The sequence below is a fragment of the Sceloporus occidentalis genome, unplaced genomic scaffold (genome assembly GCF_023333645.1).
Source record: "Sceloporus occidentalis isolate IW3139 unplaced genomic scaffold, rSceOcc1.0.p SCAF_160, whole genome shotgun sequence".
Lineage (NCBI taxonomy): Eukaryota > Metazoa > Chordata > Lepidosauria > Squamata > Phrynosomatidae > Sceloporus > Sceloporus occidentalis.
The window spans coordinates 1752501-1771168 of NW_028317140.1; the positions used below are offsets into that span (position 1 = coordinate 1752501).

Genomic DNA, 18668 nt, shown 5'->3' on the forward strand with positions numbered 1-18668 from the left:
TCTAGAAATAGTCCGGAGATACGTTTCTACCCCGGAACAGGCAGCTTCTTACCAAATGCAAGGTAACAATAAACATTCACTTTTAATGCGAAGACGAGACCTCTGAGGCCTCTTTGCAAACATTAAATATTTATTTAAATATCATATATAACATAATGACCGAAAAACCATCAGCAGCGGAACGCGATTCCCACAACACATAAAAATATTTATTACATCTAACTGCCCTCTATACAGTAATATAACCCCCCCAGCGCTGTATACAGTAATATAACCCCCCAGCGCTGTATACAGTAATATAACCCCCCCCCAGCGCTGTATACAGTAATATAACCCCCCAGCGCTGTATACAGTAATATAACCCCCAGCGCTGTATACAGTAATATAACCCCCCAGCGCTGTATACAGTAATATAACACCAGCGCTGTATACAGTAATATAACCCCCAGCGCTGTATACAGTAATATAACCCCCAGCGCTGTATACAGTAATATAACCCCCCAGCACTGTATACAGTAATATAACCCCCCAGCGCTATATACAGTAATATAACCCCCCAGCGCTGTATACAGTAATATAACCCCCGCGCTGTATACAGTAATATAACCCCCCAGCGCTGTATACAGTAATATACCCCCCCCGCGCTGTATACAGTAATATAACCCCAGCGCTGTATACAGTAATATAACCCCCAGCACTGTATACAGTAATATACCCCCAGCGCTGTATACAGTAATATAACCCCCGGCGCTGTATACAGTAATATAACCCCCCAGTGCTGTATACAGTAATATAACCCCCAGCGCTGTATACAGTAATATAACCCCCCAGCGCTGTATACAGTAATATAACCCCCAGCGCTGTATACAGTAATATAACCCCCAGCGCTGTATACAGTAATATAACCCCAGCACTGTATACAGTAATATAACCCCCCAGCACTGTATACAGTAATATAACCCCCAGCGCTGTATACAGTAATATAACCTCCAGCGCTGTATACAGTAATATAAACCCCGGCGCTGTATACAGTAATATAACCCCCAGCGCTGTATACAGTAATATAACCCCCCCAGCGCTGTATACAGTAATATAACCCCCCCAGCGCTGTATACAGTAATATAACCCCCCAGCGCTGTATACAGTAATATAACCCCCCAGCGCTATATACAGTAATATAACCCCCCAGCGCTGTATACAGTAATATAACCCCCAGCGCTGTATACAGTAATATAACCCCCCCAGCGCTGTATACAGTAATATAACCCCCCAGCGCTGTATACAGTAATATAACCCCCCAGCGCTGTATACAGTAATATAACCCCCCCAGCGCTGTATACAGTAATATAACCCCCCCAGCGCTGTATACAGTAATATAACCCCCCAGCGCTATATACAGTAATATAACCCCCCAGCGCTGTATACAGTAATATAACCCCCGCGCTGTATACAGTAATATAACCCCCCAGCGCTGTATACAGTAATATAACCCAGCGCTGTATACAGTAATATAACCCCCAGCACTGTATACAGTAATATACCCCCAGCGCTGTATACAGTAATATAACCCCCGGCGCTGTATACAGTAATATAACCCCCCAGTGCTGTATACAGTAATATAACCCCCCAGCGCTGTATACAGTAATATAACCCCCAGCGCTGTATACAGTAATATAACCCCCAGCACTGTATACAGTAATATAACCCCCCAGCACTGTATACAGTAATATAACCCCCAGCGCTGTATACAGTAATATAACCTCCAGCGCTGTATACAGTAATATAAACCCCGGCGCTGTATACAGTAATATAACCCCCGGCGCTGTATACAGTAATATAACCCCCCAGTGCTGTATACAGTAATATAACCCCCAGCGCTGTATACAGTAATATAACCCCCCAGCGCTGTATACAGTAATATAACCCCCCAGCGCTATATACAGTAATATAACCCCCCAGCGCTGTATACAGTAATATAACCCCCCAGCGCTGTATACAGTAATATAACCCCCCAGCGCTGTATACAGTAATATAACCCCCCAGCGCTGTATACAGTAATATAACCCCCCAGCGCTGTATACAGTAATATAACCCCCCAGCGCTATATACAGTAATATAACCCCCCAGCGCTGTATACAGTAATATAACCCCCGCGCTGTATACAGTAATATAACCCCCCAGCGCTGTATACAGTAATATACCCCCCCGCGCTGTATACAGTAATATAACCCCAGCGCTGTATACAGTAATATAACCCCCAGCACTGTATACAGTAATATACCCCCAGCGCTGTATACAGTAATATAACCCCCGGCGCTGTATACAGTAATATAACCCCCCAGTGCTGTATACAGTAATATAACCCCCAGCGCTGTATACAGTAATATAACCCCCCAGCGCTGTATACAGTAATATAACCCCCCAGCGCTGTATACAGTAATATAACCCCCAGCGCTGTATACAGTAATATAACCCCCCAGCACTGTATACAGTAATATAACCCCCAGCGCTGTATACAGTAATATAACCCCCAGCGCTGTATACAGTAATATAACCCCCAGCGCTGTATACAGTAATATAACCTCCAGCGCTGTATACAGTAATATAAACCCCGGCGCTGTATACAGTAATATAACCCCCGGCGCTGTATACAGTAATATAACCCCCCAGTGCTGTATACAGTAATATAACCCCCAGCGCTGTATACAGTAATATAACCCCCCAGCGCTGTATACAGTAATATAACCCCCCAGCACTGTATACGGTAATATAACCCCCCCAGCACTGTATACAGTAATATAAACCCCGGCGCTGTATACAGTAATATAACCCCCGGCGCTGTATACAGTAATATAACCCCCCAGCACTGTATACAGTAATATAACCCCCGGCGCTGTATAAGGGACAACAAACATTTATGTGCATTGGAGTGTCCCTTTAACTTTTTTTTAGCCATTTTTTTTATTTTTGCCCCTTTTCTAACTTATTGCTAAATCCGGCTCCATTTTTAAATAGTTGCCGGGACGACAGGCGGGGCGGTTATTATTATTACAGCTTCCGTCCTGCATCTTCATCGCATTTACTGTAACAATTTCTTCATCTGTTGACCCATAAACTGCTTTGTTCAAGCTATCTGCAAAATTACAATACGCCTTATGCAAACCTGAGAAGGCCTCTATCAGTATTAGAGGTTAATTATACAAAGGAACTCTCTGGTTTTCTTTCCCTTTACTGAGAGAGTGGTAGATAAGTGGAGGGTAATACAGCGAGGGGATTAAACATGCGTGGGACAGACATACGGCTCCTGAATCTAAGACGAGACCAACGACTGATTAAGGTTTGAGTCTTTACAGCAGGAGAAACGGGCGACTAGACGGGGGCCGGATGGGGCCGCTCTGCCGGCAGGCTCTATGTTTCTATCACTCCTAAACTTGGGGTTCTAGCGATAAGGCTGCGGGGGCTCCAGGCTGCTCATGGCCGTAATACACGTCGCTCTCCCTGACCACAGGACAGAAGTGATCCTCGTACAGAGCAGGCAGATGAGCGGCGGCTCCGATGAGACGGGGATAGAAATAAAAGCCATGAATTATTACTGCGCTCAGATCGCGGCCTCCGCGGGGGTTTAGTAAAAGCCTCGCGCTGAGAGAGGAGCAGAAACGTTACAAGGAGAGAGCGGAATCCAACACCACAGGAGCAGAGACTGAGATGGATAAATATATACACAGTGTACACTATATACACACACACACACATATACACACACACACACACACATATATATACACACACATATACATATACATATACATACACACACATATATATATATACACACACACATATATATACACACACACACACATATACACACACATATATAGATATACACACACACACACAGTATACACACACATAAATAAATCTGGTATATACATATATGTGTGAAATGTATACATTATTTCTGTATTATTACGTCATTTGTGTGCATTTGTGTAATATTTTTGCTCTTTTCCCCGTCTCTTTCTATCGGCCGCTCGGATTTTCGCAGCTTCACCCCTCACACCACTCCCGATAATTTATTTAGCGTTCGAACAAACAGAATATATTCCCGGAAACCAAGTAAAACCCCCAAAAGAAGACAACATGCGCAGCGTGCAGACCGCACGAACATTCTGTTACACAGAACAATAAAACTTCAAGGACGACTCTCACCAACCGGTGACTTCATACCGAGAAACATCGCAACGCTCCTCAGCTCTCTCCTTTTACCCCAAAATATAACGTTTTCAGGCAGCTGCATATGATTCTCGCTCTGTTATCTGACCCCCCATCTACTAAACCCCCCCCGACTCCTTATCATACTGCCTGCGGGGAACAATAGAATGACTCAGTCTTAATCACCCAGCCGGACTCTCTGACTAATGAAAGTCTATGGAGGGACGGACTTCATTAGCATCGCCATAAAGGGCATCAGTGGAGGAGAGAGGGCATCAGGGGTTTGGGGAACAAGAAGGGACTGGCCAAGCCAAAGAAGGACACTTGGTAGGTATGACTGTTTGGCTGCCGCACTCCCGTGCCCCCGGTAGGAGGGGGGGTTTCGGAGACATTTGTTCATCGTTTTGCTGTCGCCGGTTATGTGGAAAGCGTTCTCTCCGTGAACGAAGCGATAAATATTCATGAGAACTAAATATATCCGGCCGGCTTTTTACTGACAATTCCACGGCGGATTACAGAGGATCCGGGGGCCGCGTGCTGCGGGGGGCCAAGTAATGGGGGGGGCCACGTATTGCGGCACCGCCCCAAGCATCGGGATCGGACATCCCAAAACGATTGACTTTGGATTTGACCTTCTGTTACAGGGTCACCGTACCCAAGGCCGGGTCCCCCTGTTTGAGGGCTGAGGAATCACCAGTCAGTCCCTCATACGGATCGCACTCAGCTATCCACGGATCATCCAGACCACCATTCGTAGTAAACCAAGAAGAACTCTCTTTATTACAAACACACAGAACTTTATACAATCTCAATGCAATGTGTACCGAACCCAACCCCCACTCCCATCACTCACATCCCATCACAAATCCCATCAGTATACAGGGGATGTATCAGGTGAGGGGATTACAGAATACAATGGGTTCCCCCACCTGTGTTATCCCCCCTGTAGTGCGGGTGCCGTCTGGGCAGACAGGGCTGTGCTGGCTGATTAAGAGCCCCAGCCAGATTATAGGATCGTCTCTTTGAAGGCTGGGGCTGAATCCACATCAGTCTCTGGGCCGGTTACACAATAAACACAATATAATATATTACCGGGTCACAGTATACGGAACCGGACACAAAAGTGCTCCGTGACCCGGCTAAACTTCATATGACGCATGAGCCAGCTAGCCTGGCCCTGTCACAGATCTCCCCCTTGACCAACGGTCCGGCAGACCAGGCAGATCCACACGGGTCTGCTGCAGGCTGTCCGAGTGGACAAAGTTCACAGGTGCAGGCCTTAGTTCATGGCCCCCTTTGTCAGAATCATCCATTGAAGGTGGGCCAGGGCCCTGGTTGCCCAAAAGGATAGTCAGTAGTCCTCTGTGAATTGGAGGACGGTCCCAGCTCAGCCGGGGGCACATGGCTATCCCCCTCACCGGGGTAACAGGGGCACGTGGAGACTCTTGCTCCCTAGTCTTGGGAACTGAGTCTGGGGCAGCTGCCAGGCCAGGGTGGTTGCATGGAAGGAAAGCCCTGCTGATCGGGCCGGGGGCACTCGGGGAACCAGGGAAACACGTAGAGGTAGTAAGCGAGGCCTCTACCGGGACACTGGAGTGACCTAGGGGACACTCTGGGACAGGAACAGGTGCCCTTACAGGGTTATTGGGCGAGCTAAGCAGCTCTGCGGGGTACTCAGGGGACCCAGGGGAATACTCCGGGGCAGGGACAGGTGCCAATACTGGACCACCGGGAGGGTTAAGCAGACCCTCGATCTTCCTCTCTGGGACAGGTGCCTCTGCCTGGGCATGGGGAGAGTCAGAGGAACACTCTGGGACAGTGACCTGGGCTTCTAGGAGGACACTTGCGGAACCAGGGATCACTTCGGAGAACACAGGGATAGGAACCAGGGCCTGCGCCAGGCTACTGAGAGGACCCAGGGAACTCGGCAGCCCCTCTGGCGTCCTCGCTAGGTCGGGGAACGGTGCCTCTACCGGGTCACCGGGGACTTCAGTGGGAACCTCTGGGGCAGTGACCCGGGCTTCTCCCAGGACACTCGGGAAATCAGGGGGACAATCTGGGGCCCTGGCTTCTACGAGCATAGATAAGGGTTTGGTGAGGGGGATTGTGCCACTTACTCGGGCGGTGGGGACAGTCATCTCTTCTGCCGGGGTAGAGCAGCCAGGGTTGTTGGTGAGGACTTGGGTCGGAGCTTTTGGCTTCCTCCTCCGCTTCTTTTTGCTGGCGAGGACCTCGGTTCTTCTCGCCAGGGCAGGGGCTGAGGAGTAGGTGAAGAGGACCTCGGTCCCACTCCCGCAAGTTGTAGTACCATGCTCCCAGTCTCCTTGTAACTCCTGAAGCTCTACTCTCCGCAGCAATTCTTTATAGTCCCTCTCGAGCTGCCATTCCTCTTGGACCAGGCAATCCATAACAGCCTCCAGCTCGGGGGGAATAGCATAAACCAGGACTTCTGCACGGTTGTCCCAGATTGTATCCCTGCGGTACTGGCAGGGGCTTCCGAAGGACGAGTCAAATTGGAAGGCATCATATATCAGTCCTGGGTCGACGGGGCTATACAGCATCAGAGGGTCGCTGTGGTCTTCACCTGCTAACTGCTGGGAGAATCCCTGGTAGCGGCTCTGGAGGTCGAGCTCTGCATATATGAGACCCCTCAATTCGTCTTCCCACTCCGGCAACGGGTTCTCCCCCAGGAGTGGAACTCGTATATCCCACATTGTCCAGTATTGTGCCCAGTACGATTCGAAGTGGGGATGGGAGAAATCATCCCTCCAGTCTGCAGGCGCAGACTCTAACTGCCATTGCTGGTGTTCCAGCTCACACACCTCGGCTGTAACCCGGTCTGTCTCACCCTCTGGTTCTCGGAAGGGTTGGATATCCTGGTGCAATATTTTGGTGGTCTGTTCCCCTAGTCTGGGAGATACAGACCCACTCTGGCTCAGTTCCTGGTGACACATTTTAATCACCGCCGTCACTTGCTCCGATGTAGCCCCTCCTGGGTACAGGGATAGGTGCCATAGAATGTTCTTTTGTAGAGCACTCAGTCCGAGGCTCTCCTCTGGGGCATCCTGGTGCCGGTCCATCTCTCTGCAGTCCGCAATCAGAGTAGCCTTTCCTTTGCTACAAACCTCCAGGAGCTCTCTTGGTGTCTCTCGTCTGCAATCCCAGTTGGTGGTTTGGATTTCACCCAAGTCGTGGGATTCTTCCCACCGCTGCCAACCAATGTTACAGGGTCACCGTACCCAAGGCTGGGTCCCCCTGTTTGAGGGCTGAGGAATCACCAGTCAGTCCCTCATACGGATCGCACTCAGCTATCCACGGATCATCCAGACCACCATTCGTAGCAAACCAAGAAGAACTCTCTTTATTACAAACACACAGAACTTATATACAATCTCAATGCAATGTGTACCGAACCCAACCCCCAATCCCATCACTCCCATCCCATCACAAATCCCATCAGTATACAGGGGATGTATCAGGTGAGGGGATTACAGAATACAATGGGTTCCCCCACCTGTGTTATCCCCCCTGTAGTGCGGGTGCCGTCTGGGCAGACAGGGCTGTGCTGGCTGATTAAGAGCCCCAGCCAGATTATAGGATCGTCTCTTTGAAGGCTGGGGCTGAATCCACATCAGTCTCTGGGCCGGTTACACAATAAACACAATATAATATATTACCGGGTCACGGTATACAGAACCGGACACAAAAGCGCTCCGTGACCCGGCTAAACTTCATATGACATATGAGCCAGCTAGCCTGGCCCTGTCACACCTTCTGCTCGCACCGTGGCGTCTCGCCACCTGAGCACATGCAGGTCAATCCGAATACAGCTGGCTGCGTCTCACTTACAACTCACACCATGCCAAGGCAGCCAGAGGTTTATGAGGATATTGAGTTTGGGGGAAAACATTGGAAACGCAATATTTAAAAATAAATAAAATTTGTAATAAATATTTGTGGCGTAAACGGCAGAAACGCAATTTTGCCATTTTTGGGTTACGGGATAAGGTTTTCCGCGAGCTCCGGGCACCGGGCGTCTGGCACCTGAATAAACTGCTGGATTTGTAGCCCTCGTCTGCTGCTAAAGAGTGGGGCAAACATAGATAGAACCCGCCGGCAGATCGGCCCCATCCGGCCCCCGTCTAGTCGCCCGTTTCTCCTGCTGTAACGACTCAAACCTTAATCAGTCGTTGGTCTTGTCTTAGATTCAGGAGCCGTGTGTCTATCCCATGCATGTTTAATACCCTCGCTGTATTACCCTCTACCACCTCTGCTGGGAGGCTGCACCACTAATCCACCACCCTCTCAGTAAAGTAAAAATTGCTTACATTACACCTAAGCGTGTGACCGTCTCGTTTTAGATCAGGATCCGTGTTCTTACATGCTAAGTACACCAGGCGATAGCGAATGCCAGAAATGCGTAGGCCCTCTGCGAACCCACAGATCACCGACGCTGTTCATTAATTAACCCCTTATCTGCTGCTCCAGGTCCTACCCAGAGACCCCGGGTCATATCCAGAGACTTCCCAGGTAGGGTAATGGGCTCAGATTCCCCCCCCCCTCCAAAAATCTGGAGCCCAGTATGAGAATTCACGCTGCGTTAATTCAAAAGGCAAATCCGGGCTGATAAAGCGGCTGGCAGATGGTCCTGGGTGCTTCACATCCCTGCGGGAGAAGCCGGCGCAGACCTTTAACTACTAACAGAATCTTAAGAGGCTTAGCGCTCATCCCCTGAACGCTCTCCACGTCAGCGCCCGGGAAATAATCACGCCGGAGCCCCTCTATCCCTCTAATCAGCCACCAAACGGCCGAGGGTTACAGACTCGCCACTCCCTCGGCAGCTGGAAGGCGGAAGCTTGCCAGACCTCGACACGGTCACTGAAATCCGCGCCGGTAGACCTGGGCTGGCCATCGGGGGGGGGGGGCACCGCTGCCAAATGAAGCCCCCCCACATACTTACTGCCATTCCTGCAGGAGGCGCTGTCCAGCAGTGTGGAGATTAGTGCATGCGCAGAGCTGCACCCATTCTATTCTCCAACCCCGCTCCACCATGCAGGGCTCTATTTTCATTACCCCCAGGGAGCAGATAACAGATGCTACCCTCTCCATTCTACACCTTAGCAGGGCGGGTCCAGCTCAATAATTGTGATGTAACAGCGCTACGGAATCTGCCGGCGCTATATAAGTAATTGTGATGTAACAGCGCTACGGAATCTGCCGGCACTATATAAATAATTGTGATGTAACAGCGCTACGGAATCTGCCGGCGCTATATAAGTAATTGTGATGTAACAGAATAAAGCGGACAATGTAATTCGGGCCAAAAAAAATAAATAGCTTTTTTTCCATTAAATGTCCTTTTTTATATTCAGATTTATATTTTTCACAGGCACAGGGGGAGGGGCATCTCATGCATATTTAACTTCATTTCCCATGATCCCTCGGTGACATTCCATTGGGATCAGACTGCAGAAAGCGGATAGGGGTCGTGTTTAATACCTTAGCCCTCTGCGTGGGTTTATTGCCGCGGCGCGTCGGCCATGTCTCACGACTACCTATAGCTTGTGCCTCTTTGGAGATATATAGATGATCTCACCTTAGTGGCAGCCTGTGGCAGAGCCAGCATTATCTGATTAGTTCCTGTCCTGTCGGTCTCGTCCTTCCTCTCTCTCACCCTAACAAAGGCAGCCCCAACCAATCAGTAACTTAACGGAAACAAAAAACATATTGGGGAGGAATAATCCTGTTAATCCTGAGAATAGTGGATTTCTTATTCTAACCTGTTAAATGCCTTTATTTCATGTAGTGATGGGAAATTCGGATCATTAAAGTTAATCGGATCATTTCGATTCGTTCACTGAAATGATCCGATTCATGATCCGGATCTTCGGATCACTCAGTGTGTCTGCACGGAGTTACTGTTTTCCAGTAACTCCGTGCAGGCACACTAACGATTGGCCCCGCCCCTTTCATTATGAATCCTCCCCCCTGCCTCCAGTGATGTCAATGAAGGCAGAGAGTCGTTCAAAGATTCGGATCTTACAGGGATCCGAATCTTACAGTGATCCGGATCACTGTAAGATCCGGATCATTGTAAGATCCGGATCACTGTAACGACTCTCTGCCTTCATTGGCATTGTAATCATTCAGAGAATGTCACCATACTGTTATAAATAATACATTAATAATCACTGCCCCCAGGATTTACATTCCCCTTTACCTGCAACTGCACCTTAAGCTAACTTTATTAAATTAATTAAATTAACCCTCACCATTACATTAACCCTAAACACCCCATCAACCATGTGTGCCCCTAAAATTAACCCCTAACACCCCATCAACCATGACTGCCCCTAAAATTAACCCTTAACACCCCATTAAGCATAATTGCCCCCAAATTAACCCTAAACACCCCATTAAGCATAACTGCCCCCAAATTAACCCTAAACACCTCATTAAGCATAACTGCCCCTAAATTAACACTAAAGACCCCATTAAGCATAACTACCCCCAAATTAACCCTAAACACCTCATTAAGCATAACTGCCCCTAAATTAACACTAAAGACCCCATTAAGCATAACTGCCCCTAAATTAACACTAAAGACCCCATCAACCATACCAATTTATTAGGTAATTTATCTGGAGTACATGCAATTAATTTAGGGGCAGTTATGGTTAATGGAGTATTTAGGGTTAATTTCAGGGGCCGTTATGGTTAATGGGGTCTTTAGGGTTAATTTCAGGGGCCGTTATGGTTAATGGGATCTTTACAGTTAATTTCAGGGGCAGTTATGGTTGATGGGGTATAAGGGTTAATTTTATGCTGATGACTGAGGGTTAATTTAATTAATTTAATAAAGTTAACTGTAGGTGCAGTTATAGGTAAAGGGGGGCAAACTCAGGGGAATCTAAATCCTGGGGGCAGTGTGAACATTATTAATGTATTTATTTATAAAAGTATGGTATCAGTGATATTCTCTGAATGATTCGAATCTCTGTAAGATTCGAATCATTTGAATCATTCGATTCTTCGGATCATTCGACTCTTCGGATCATTCGACTCTTCGAACGACTCTCTGACTCTAAGAGTCATCGTTCCTGTGTGAATTAATGAGCTGTAACCTGACCCCAGAGTCTGTGTCTGAGTGCTCTGCAGATGACTCACAGCTCTAGGATCAGGTTACAGCTGCATGATTCACAGACTGAACCGTTACAAACGAATCGTTCAGTCTAGTGAACCGACTCATCCGGATCACTAAAAAGAACCGGATCAAATGAACGATTCGTTCATGATCCGGACATCACTAATTTCATGTAATCGCCAATAAAACGTAGGATTTGGGACATTGGTAGATCTGCTTTCCATAACAGAAATATCTATTTAAAAATATCCCCAAGACTCATTAAATAATCGCATTTTTTTGTGTTCTCTGCAAAAAAAAACAACACATGTACTGTTTCAGCACAGATCATTAATCACTTGGAAAGCCCTCCCTGCGCAGGCAAAGGCCTACGGACCAGCAGCGATGAGCCATCTCACGCTCCGTACTGCCATTATCTGTGGAGCCGGCGAACATGCGCGCGGAGACAGTCTGACAGCTTTCACTTTACATGTCAGCCACGAGGCGCTAAAAATCAGAAACCACAGCATGGCCGGAATATTTTTAATTTACTGAGAGGGTGGTAGATAAGTGGAACAGCCTCCCAGCAGAGGTGGTAGAGGGTAATACAGTGGGGGTATTAAACATGCATGGGATAGACATACGGCTCCTGAATCTAAGACGAGACCAACGACTGATTAAGGTTCGAGTCTTTACAGCAGGAGAAACGGCCGACTAGACGGGGGCCGGATGGGGCCGATCTGCCGGCGGGTTCCTCTGTAATGAGACCGTTCCAAAATAAAAACAGACGTCTCTAATATGTAAGTCACTCCTTTTCCCGCCCCGTGAAGCAGGCTGTTCTGCCGCTGCGGTTATCGCTGGAATTAAGGAAGTGGGGAGAACAACGCGGCGTTGAATGGCTGAACTTGATACAATGTTGCGATGACACACGATACACGCGGTTACCGCGACCGTGACCTCGGGGAGGAGAAGCCGCTCTATTGGCAGGCGGAGCGAGGATGACGAGGGTTGGTTCTCTGCTGAAAGGGCCTTTTGTGCTCCTACCTGTCCGTGGGAACGGGAATTTACTCAGAAAACGTTCCGTTGGCAGCGATTGCCGCGCCGAGTCACGGGGAACTTCACTAACGCATCATTCGGAGGAGGTTTCGCTTATTGATTAAAACGTGAGGTCGTTCAACCGCAACCGAGATCAACGGCGCAGTGGAAATGCGATGACACGTTGGCCGGGATGAGTTCATTAGGGCCATTCGGCCCCCAATCGGCCCCTTTCTCCAGCTGTAAAGACTCAAACCTTAATCAGTCGTTGGTCTCGTCTTAGATTCAGGAGCCGTATGTCTATCCCATGCATGTTTAATCCCCTCATTGTATTACCCTCTACCACCTCTGCCGGGAGGCTGTTCCACTTATCGACTACACTCTCAGTAAAGTAAAACTTCTCACCTCTAATACTCTAGTGTTAGATTCTGGTCTCTTGTATGTATATGTTACCCCCCTCCCTTCTCTCCTCCGAGTCGGACATATTGTTCAGGCGCATGTTTTTATGAATTATCCGATGTCCAATGACCGCGCCGGGTTTATCTCTCAGCGATTGGCTCTCTCAGCGATTGGCTCTCTCAGCGATTGGCTCCCTCAGCGATTGGCTCCCTCAGCGATTGGCTCCCTCAGCGATTGGCTCCCTCAGCGATTGGGCATCACTCCGCGTTTAATGAATGGGCTTCTTCAAACTCCTTGGACAAACCGGTTTTCCAAGTCGAGGACAAATATTTAACTCGGAGGGATTCCAGCCCCGGCAAATCCCCATCAATCCGATCAGCTAACGCATCCATCACTCAACAGCACTGGGTGGACAGTCCTGTCCCAACTACCTGATTTTATCTCTAGGACAAAACTAAAGCAGCTTCCATTCCAAAGCTTCCTCTTTCCTTCCTAAAATTCTTCTTGGGGCCGGTTGGCGTCTGGGGAAGGCATGAGACCCGCCGGATGCAGCGAAACAGCAGGAAGTCTCTCTGATATGATAACCCTAATACAACAACAGTAGAGCAGCATCTTAACTTCCTGTTCTGTAGGATTATTCCTCCCCATTCAGCTATCAATGTCGTGTTAAGTTGTTGATTGGTACTTAAATTATTGGTAGATTCGTTATATTCCATATAAACATATTTCCCATAATACCTAATTTTTAGTGTTATTAAAAAATTATTATTATATTAATAAAATATTATATTTCTTATTACTTATTACAAATACAGTGAAATATCGGAGGGGTGGCGCACTGGCGCACAGAGGGCCCAAGTCTCCCAGAAACTCCCTCTCTCTGTCAAAGGCTGAGTTGGGATCGGAGCGCAGCGCAGAGAGACACCGGGTGCAAGGGAGTGAAGTAAAGGGTAAACCAACACACAAAGTCCAGAATATAGCCAAGGGTCAAAAGTCCATGTAATCAAATCAGAAGGTTCGCAGTACAACAAGGGTAATCCAAAAACAAAGTCCCAGCCGAGGGTCAAAAGTCCGTATAATCCAAATAGAGCAGAAACAGCAACAGGGTATAGGAATCCGGTAGGGAACTTGAACAACCAAGTACTGAAGGTACAGGGTTGCAGGTTTAAATAGCCGCCTAATTGTTACTCCTCCTCTAACTCCTCCTCTCTCTGTGGCTGTCAATTAGTCCCTAATCCCTCCCCTCTGCGGTTAGACCGCAGGACACGCCTCCCCTGGCTGTCAGTAGCGGTCTGGGACCGCAGGACACGCCCCCCCTGGCTGCCAGCAGCGGTCTGGGACCCGCCCCCCCGCCATACTGTTAGTCCTGGCGTCTGTCGCGTGCGGCTGCCGCCGCAACGGAGACCAGGGACACGGAGGAGCCGTGCGGCCGAGGATGTAGCTGCTCGGCAGGGATTCCGCCGGGTGAGGACCTCCGTCGCCGACGGGTTGGGACCCGACGGACACATGGCCGAGGACGCGGGCGCCCGGCGGTGTCGCCGCCGGGCGAGAGCCCCCGCCGACGACCGGTAGGGACCTGACACTCTCTTAATGTCTCCCTACCGTCTCCACAGACCGCTTCCGTGTCCCCGTCTCTTTTCCCAGAGCTCCACTTCTTCTCTTGCCTCTTCTTCTGTCTTCTTTCCTCATCCGCTTATCCCTGGTATCGTTGACCAGGCCTCCCGGAGCGCTTCCTCAAAAGGGTGGAAACATGGCACGCACCACGTGGACACATCATCTCCGCTCTTCCTCCAATCAGGGAAGAGGGAGTACGTGGAGGCTCCGCCCCTTTTGGGGAAGTGCTCTGTGAGGCCTGCTCATTGGAGCTGATAACGAGGAAAAGTGGACGAAGACGAGGGAAGAACAGAAGTGGAGCTGTTGGAAAGGAAGACGGGGACACCTAAGTGGTCGGCAGAGAAGGTAGGGAGACATTGAGAGTGGAAGAGCGTGAATATGAGAGATTGAGAGGATAAGAGAGTAATAGTGCGTGAGAGTGTGAGAAAGCGTGAGTAAGAGTGAATGAGAATGGAAGAGCATCAGAGAGTAAGAGAGAGTGAGTGAATGAGAGTGTGAGAGCATCAGAGAGTAAGTGAAAGTGAGAGAGTGTGAGTGAATGCGTGTGAGAGCATCAGAGAGTAAGTGAAAGTGTGAGTGAATGAGAGTGTGGGTGTCCTTACATTTGAAAGCGGGGGTAGGATATAGGATCCGTCCCGAGTGCCAAATACTCTATTTTTCATAATAATAATAATAATAGAGAATGATATAATTTGTAAGCAAACGCTGGTCATTCTTAACACAATTAGATAATAAAATCAAGAAGTTCATCCATAATAAAGATCCAATTAAAGTTTATTTTTCATTCTTCCTGTAAATGCGCTTCTGGCCGTTATTTATTTATTTATTTATCAGACGGCGGCCCCTCGGGGACGCAGCCATCCCAGCTCCCTAGAAGAAAGATGGATCTCTTCTATCTCATTCTCTGCTCTGGCGGAGGACACAGAATTTGTAACGCAGCGCAGTGAAAGCGTGTGGGGTGGGGGCGACGAGGCAGTTAAATCCGGCATTTGAGGACATATGGAAGGATGGAGACAAACACCTGACCCGATTTAACCCCCCGATTCCAGCAACGCTCCGCCCAAAATAATTAAAAACGACGGCGTTTCATCGGGGAGATCTGTAGGACATCGTTCAATCACCGGCACGGAGCGCCGGGCATCCGGGACGCTCTCAAGGTCAAGTCTCACCAAGGGAAATAATGTATCCGAGCGGAGCGGAACGCATCGGGAACGGAGCGAGAAACGCTTCCTGTGACATCATCTTCTTCTGTCTCCGCAGGGACGGCAAATCTTACTCATGGACCTTAAAGGGCCGCTCATACGCGCCGCAATGCATAGGATCGCTGCGTGGTGCATGCAGAGTGTCTGCAGAAGCCCCTCATATGAATTCGCCCCCTCTCCCCACCCTCCAGCGTAATGCCCAGCAGTCGGCTCCCGCACCGTGTCGGGGAAAGCGTGTGTGAAAGCGTTCTCATTGATTTCAATCGGAGCGCTTTCCTGCCGCTTAACCGCTGCTTCAAGCTGCCAATCGGCGGCAAGAATAATATGAGCACATAGGAGGAGGGCCACTTGCAGAGGCTGAGGGCCACTCCCATAGGCTGAGGGCCACTCGCAGAGGCTGAGGGCTAATCGCAGAGGCCGAGGGCTACTCCCAAAGGCTGAGGGCTGCTTGCAGAGGCTGAGCGCTACTCCCATAGGCTGAGGACCACTCGCCGAGGGCCGCTGGCAGAGGCTGAGGGCTCAGTGGGTTCTTACCCCATTCGAGATCACAGCGGAGAACCCCAAAACCAAGCAAGAACTGCTCACTTTCAGGTCTCCTACAACGTCCTGAAGCTCTTGGTGGAATCCGAGTGTCCGCACTGCCACCGGATCGCAGACCAAACGGATAATTCTCGGTTAGTGAATAATGACCTCGGTGCGGGAATACGGCGAGGCTCGTCAATCAATGAAAAAAGTCAACGAGACGAGAGCCCGAGGACTAGCAAGAGACGAGTGGCAGCGAGACGCCTCGGGGGTTTGCAAACATCGTTAATGAAATGTCCGCTAAACAGAGGGACTCCTCTAACGAAGCAGCTCGCCCGGAGCAGTCTGCACGCTGGTATTTTTAGCCGACATACTGGTGGTTTGTTGTATAAGAAGGACCTTCGGAGCCCTCAAGAACGAGAATGACCAATGGATCCGTTTACCGGATGACGAGCGAATAGGAAGTCGGAGAACTCTGCCGGTGGCAGGCGCACAGTTTCTATTTAATATGGAGTCAACGTAAGAAAAACATGTGATGTTCCGGGGTCGGGACCTCAGAGGTCTCGGTTTCCATCTGAAGAAGAGACCTCCGAGGTCCCGAAAGCTTACGTAACGTTAGATATATTTCTATGTTGGTCCAATAAAAGGTATCAAATCCAAAGAGTCTGCGGAATATCAGAAGATGGCCGAGAACCAGGTAGACGATATTATTTACCAGCGTTGGGGCAATTTTATAGATACATACATACCCCTTTTATGCCCCTTATAGGAGGTGGAAGGGGGGGTGTAGGGTTAGCTGCACCTGCGTATGGGGGTACAAAGTAGGTAGAACCGGGTAACGAGCAGCGCCAACAATCACCGTCTGCTCCCGAGCCTCTCATCCAAGACCGCCATCTCAGGAATGGGTTTTTGGTCAGCGACCAAATTAGGTCAGAAGCTTATTAAAAATAAATTAGAGCTCCTATGTTTTCGTAGCGGTCGTTACACGGTATCTGAACGCCGTTATAACCTACTCTAAGCTGAAGTTTATTTTTATAACAAAATGATGTTCTGAATTAAAAAATATTCAGGCGGTAAATAAAAAATACACATTATTTATCGAATATACATTTGGTCATCGACCTTAACACACAGTTGTATTTATATAGTAACAATATAAAAAACATAAAATAAATAAAAAATACAAATAATAATAATAATAATAATAAATATATACTATATATAAATATGCACCATATTTTAACTAGCGTGATATAAGATGTATCTTCATTATATATTTGTTAACCACCCCATAGCTTCATAAAAATATAAAATATAATAATAATAAAAATATAATAATAATAATAAGATAATAAAAATAATGAAATACCAATTCCAATAACAGGATCTATTATAAGAATCATGGTCGGTATGTCTGCCCCATTAAATGGCGGGCTTGACCTTGGACTGACCTTCGTGGTGTCATCATGTGATCGCTGGTACCGTTTCCACCGGCAGCCGTAAATCCCGGTTAGACACGACAGACATAACTGCGGCTCGTAGTACTGGAGCGGTTGGTGTTTTACCATAATCTCTCCCCGGCTTCAGCATCCGGCTATTAAATCTCCATCGGGTCCGGAGCTGCCCTAGGAATCCAACGACAAATAATTCAATGTACACGAGAGCGAAGGAGAACGGCGCTTCCTACCCCCTACCCCGGTAATCCCTCCCCAGGGGTACGTGGGACCGACACACAATGTGGTACATTATCATTATTAGTAATTTTACCACGTTTTAAGCTTCTTTCACCCGCCTTCACGTTTAATTGAAATTTGGTAAAGTCTTTTTTTATGCAACCCTTCCAAGTTTGCATTGAAATTACGGGGATTAATGCTAGAATGAACACCCAGCAGAGGTGGTAGACGGTTATACAGTGAGGGTATTAAACATGCATGGGATAGACATCCGACTACTGAATCTAAGACGAGACCAACGACTGATTAAGGTTTGAGTCTTTACAGCAGGAGAAACGGGCCACTAGACGGGGGCCGACGGGGGCCGATCTGCCGTCAGGTTTCTTGTAACAATCGAATGACTGGGAGATTCCCCGCCGCGTTTCTTTGTCTCGTTCCTTAAAATCATTTTTCAAAGGCTGACGGATAACAAAAAAAAAAAACCTCTTCATTCCAAGAAAACCGATGATTTTCATTTCCTTGGACCTCCAGTTTTCTGCCCAATTACCCCCGCATTTTGGGGCCAAAACTATCTTTTATTGGCTGCTTTAGAGCCGTAAATGTAATTTCATTGGTTGAGATTTGTTCTTAGTTTTTGGTTTTTCCAAATAAAAATAATCTACCCTAGTACAAAAAAATAATAATGGGGGGGGATTTTTGGAAATATTTTTTGGGGGCATAAAAAGTGTTCCAGAGAAGATTAACGCTTGAAGGGACATTACAGCATTCCAGGCACCCAAGTAAGAAGCTGCAGGACAGGAGCTGCAGCTTCCCGTCTCCTCCATGGTCTAATAATTTGCACCACTGATTGGCTGCTTGAAATAGCCAATCGCTAGCAGGAAAACA

The 18668-nt window shown here is 48.2% G+C and overlaps 1 protein-coding gene across 1 annotated transcript in view; it reads right to left on the minus strand.

Moving 5' to 3' along the window:
• The window catches only part of LOC149279854 (glycerophosphodiester phosphodiesterase 2-like), a 45498-nt gene extending 27820 nt beyond the window's left edge, over window positions 1–17678 (minus strand). The window contains exon 1 of the mRNA XM_089500848.1: window positions 17562–17678. Coding sequence (XP_089356974.1) covers window positions 17562–17678 — 117 coding nt within the window. The remainder of the gene's footprint in view (window positions 1–17561) is intronic.
• Window positions 17679–18668: the final 990 nt, after the last annotated feature.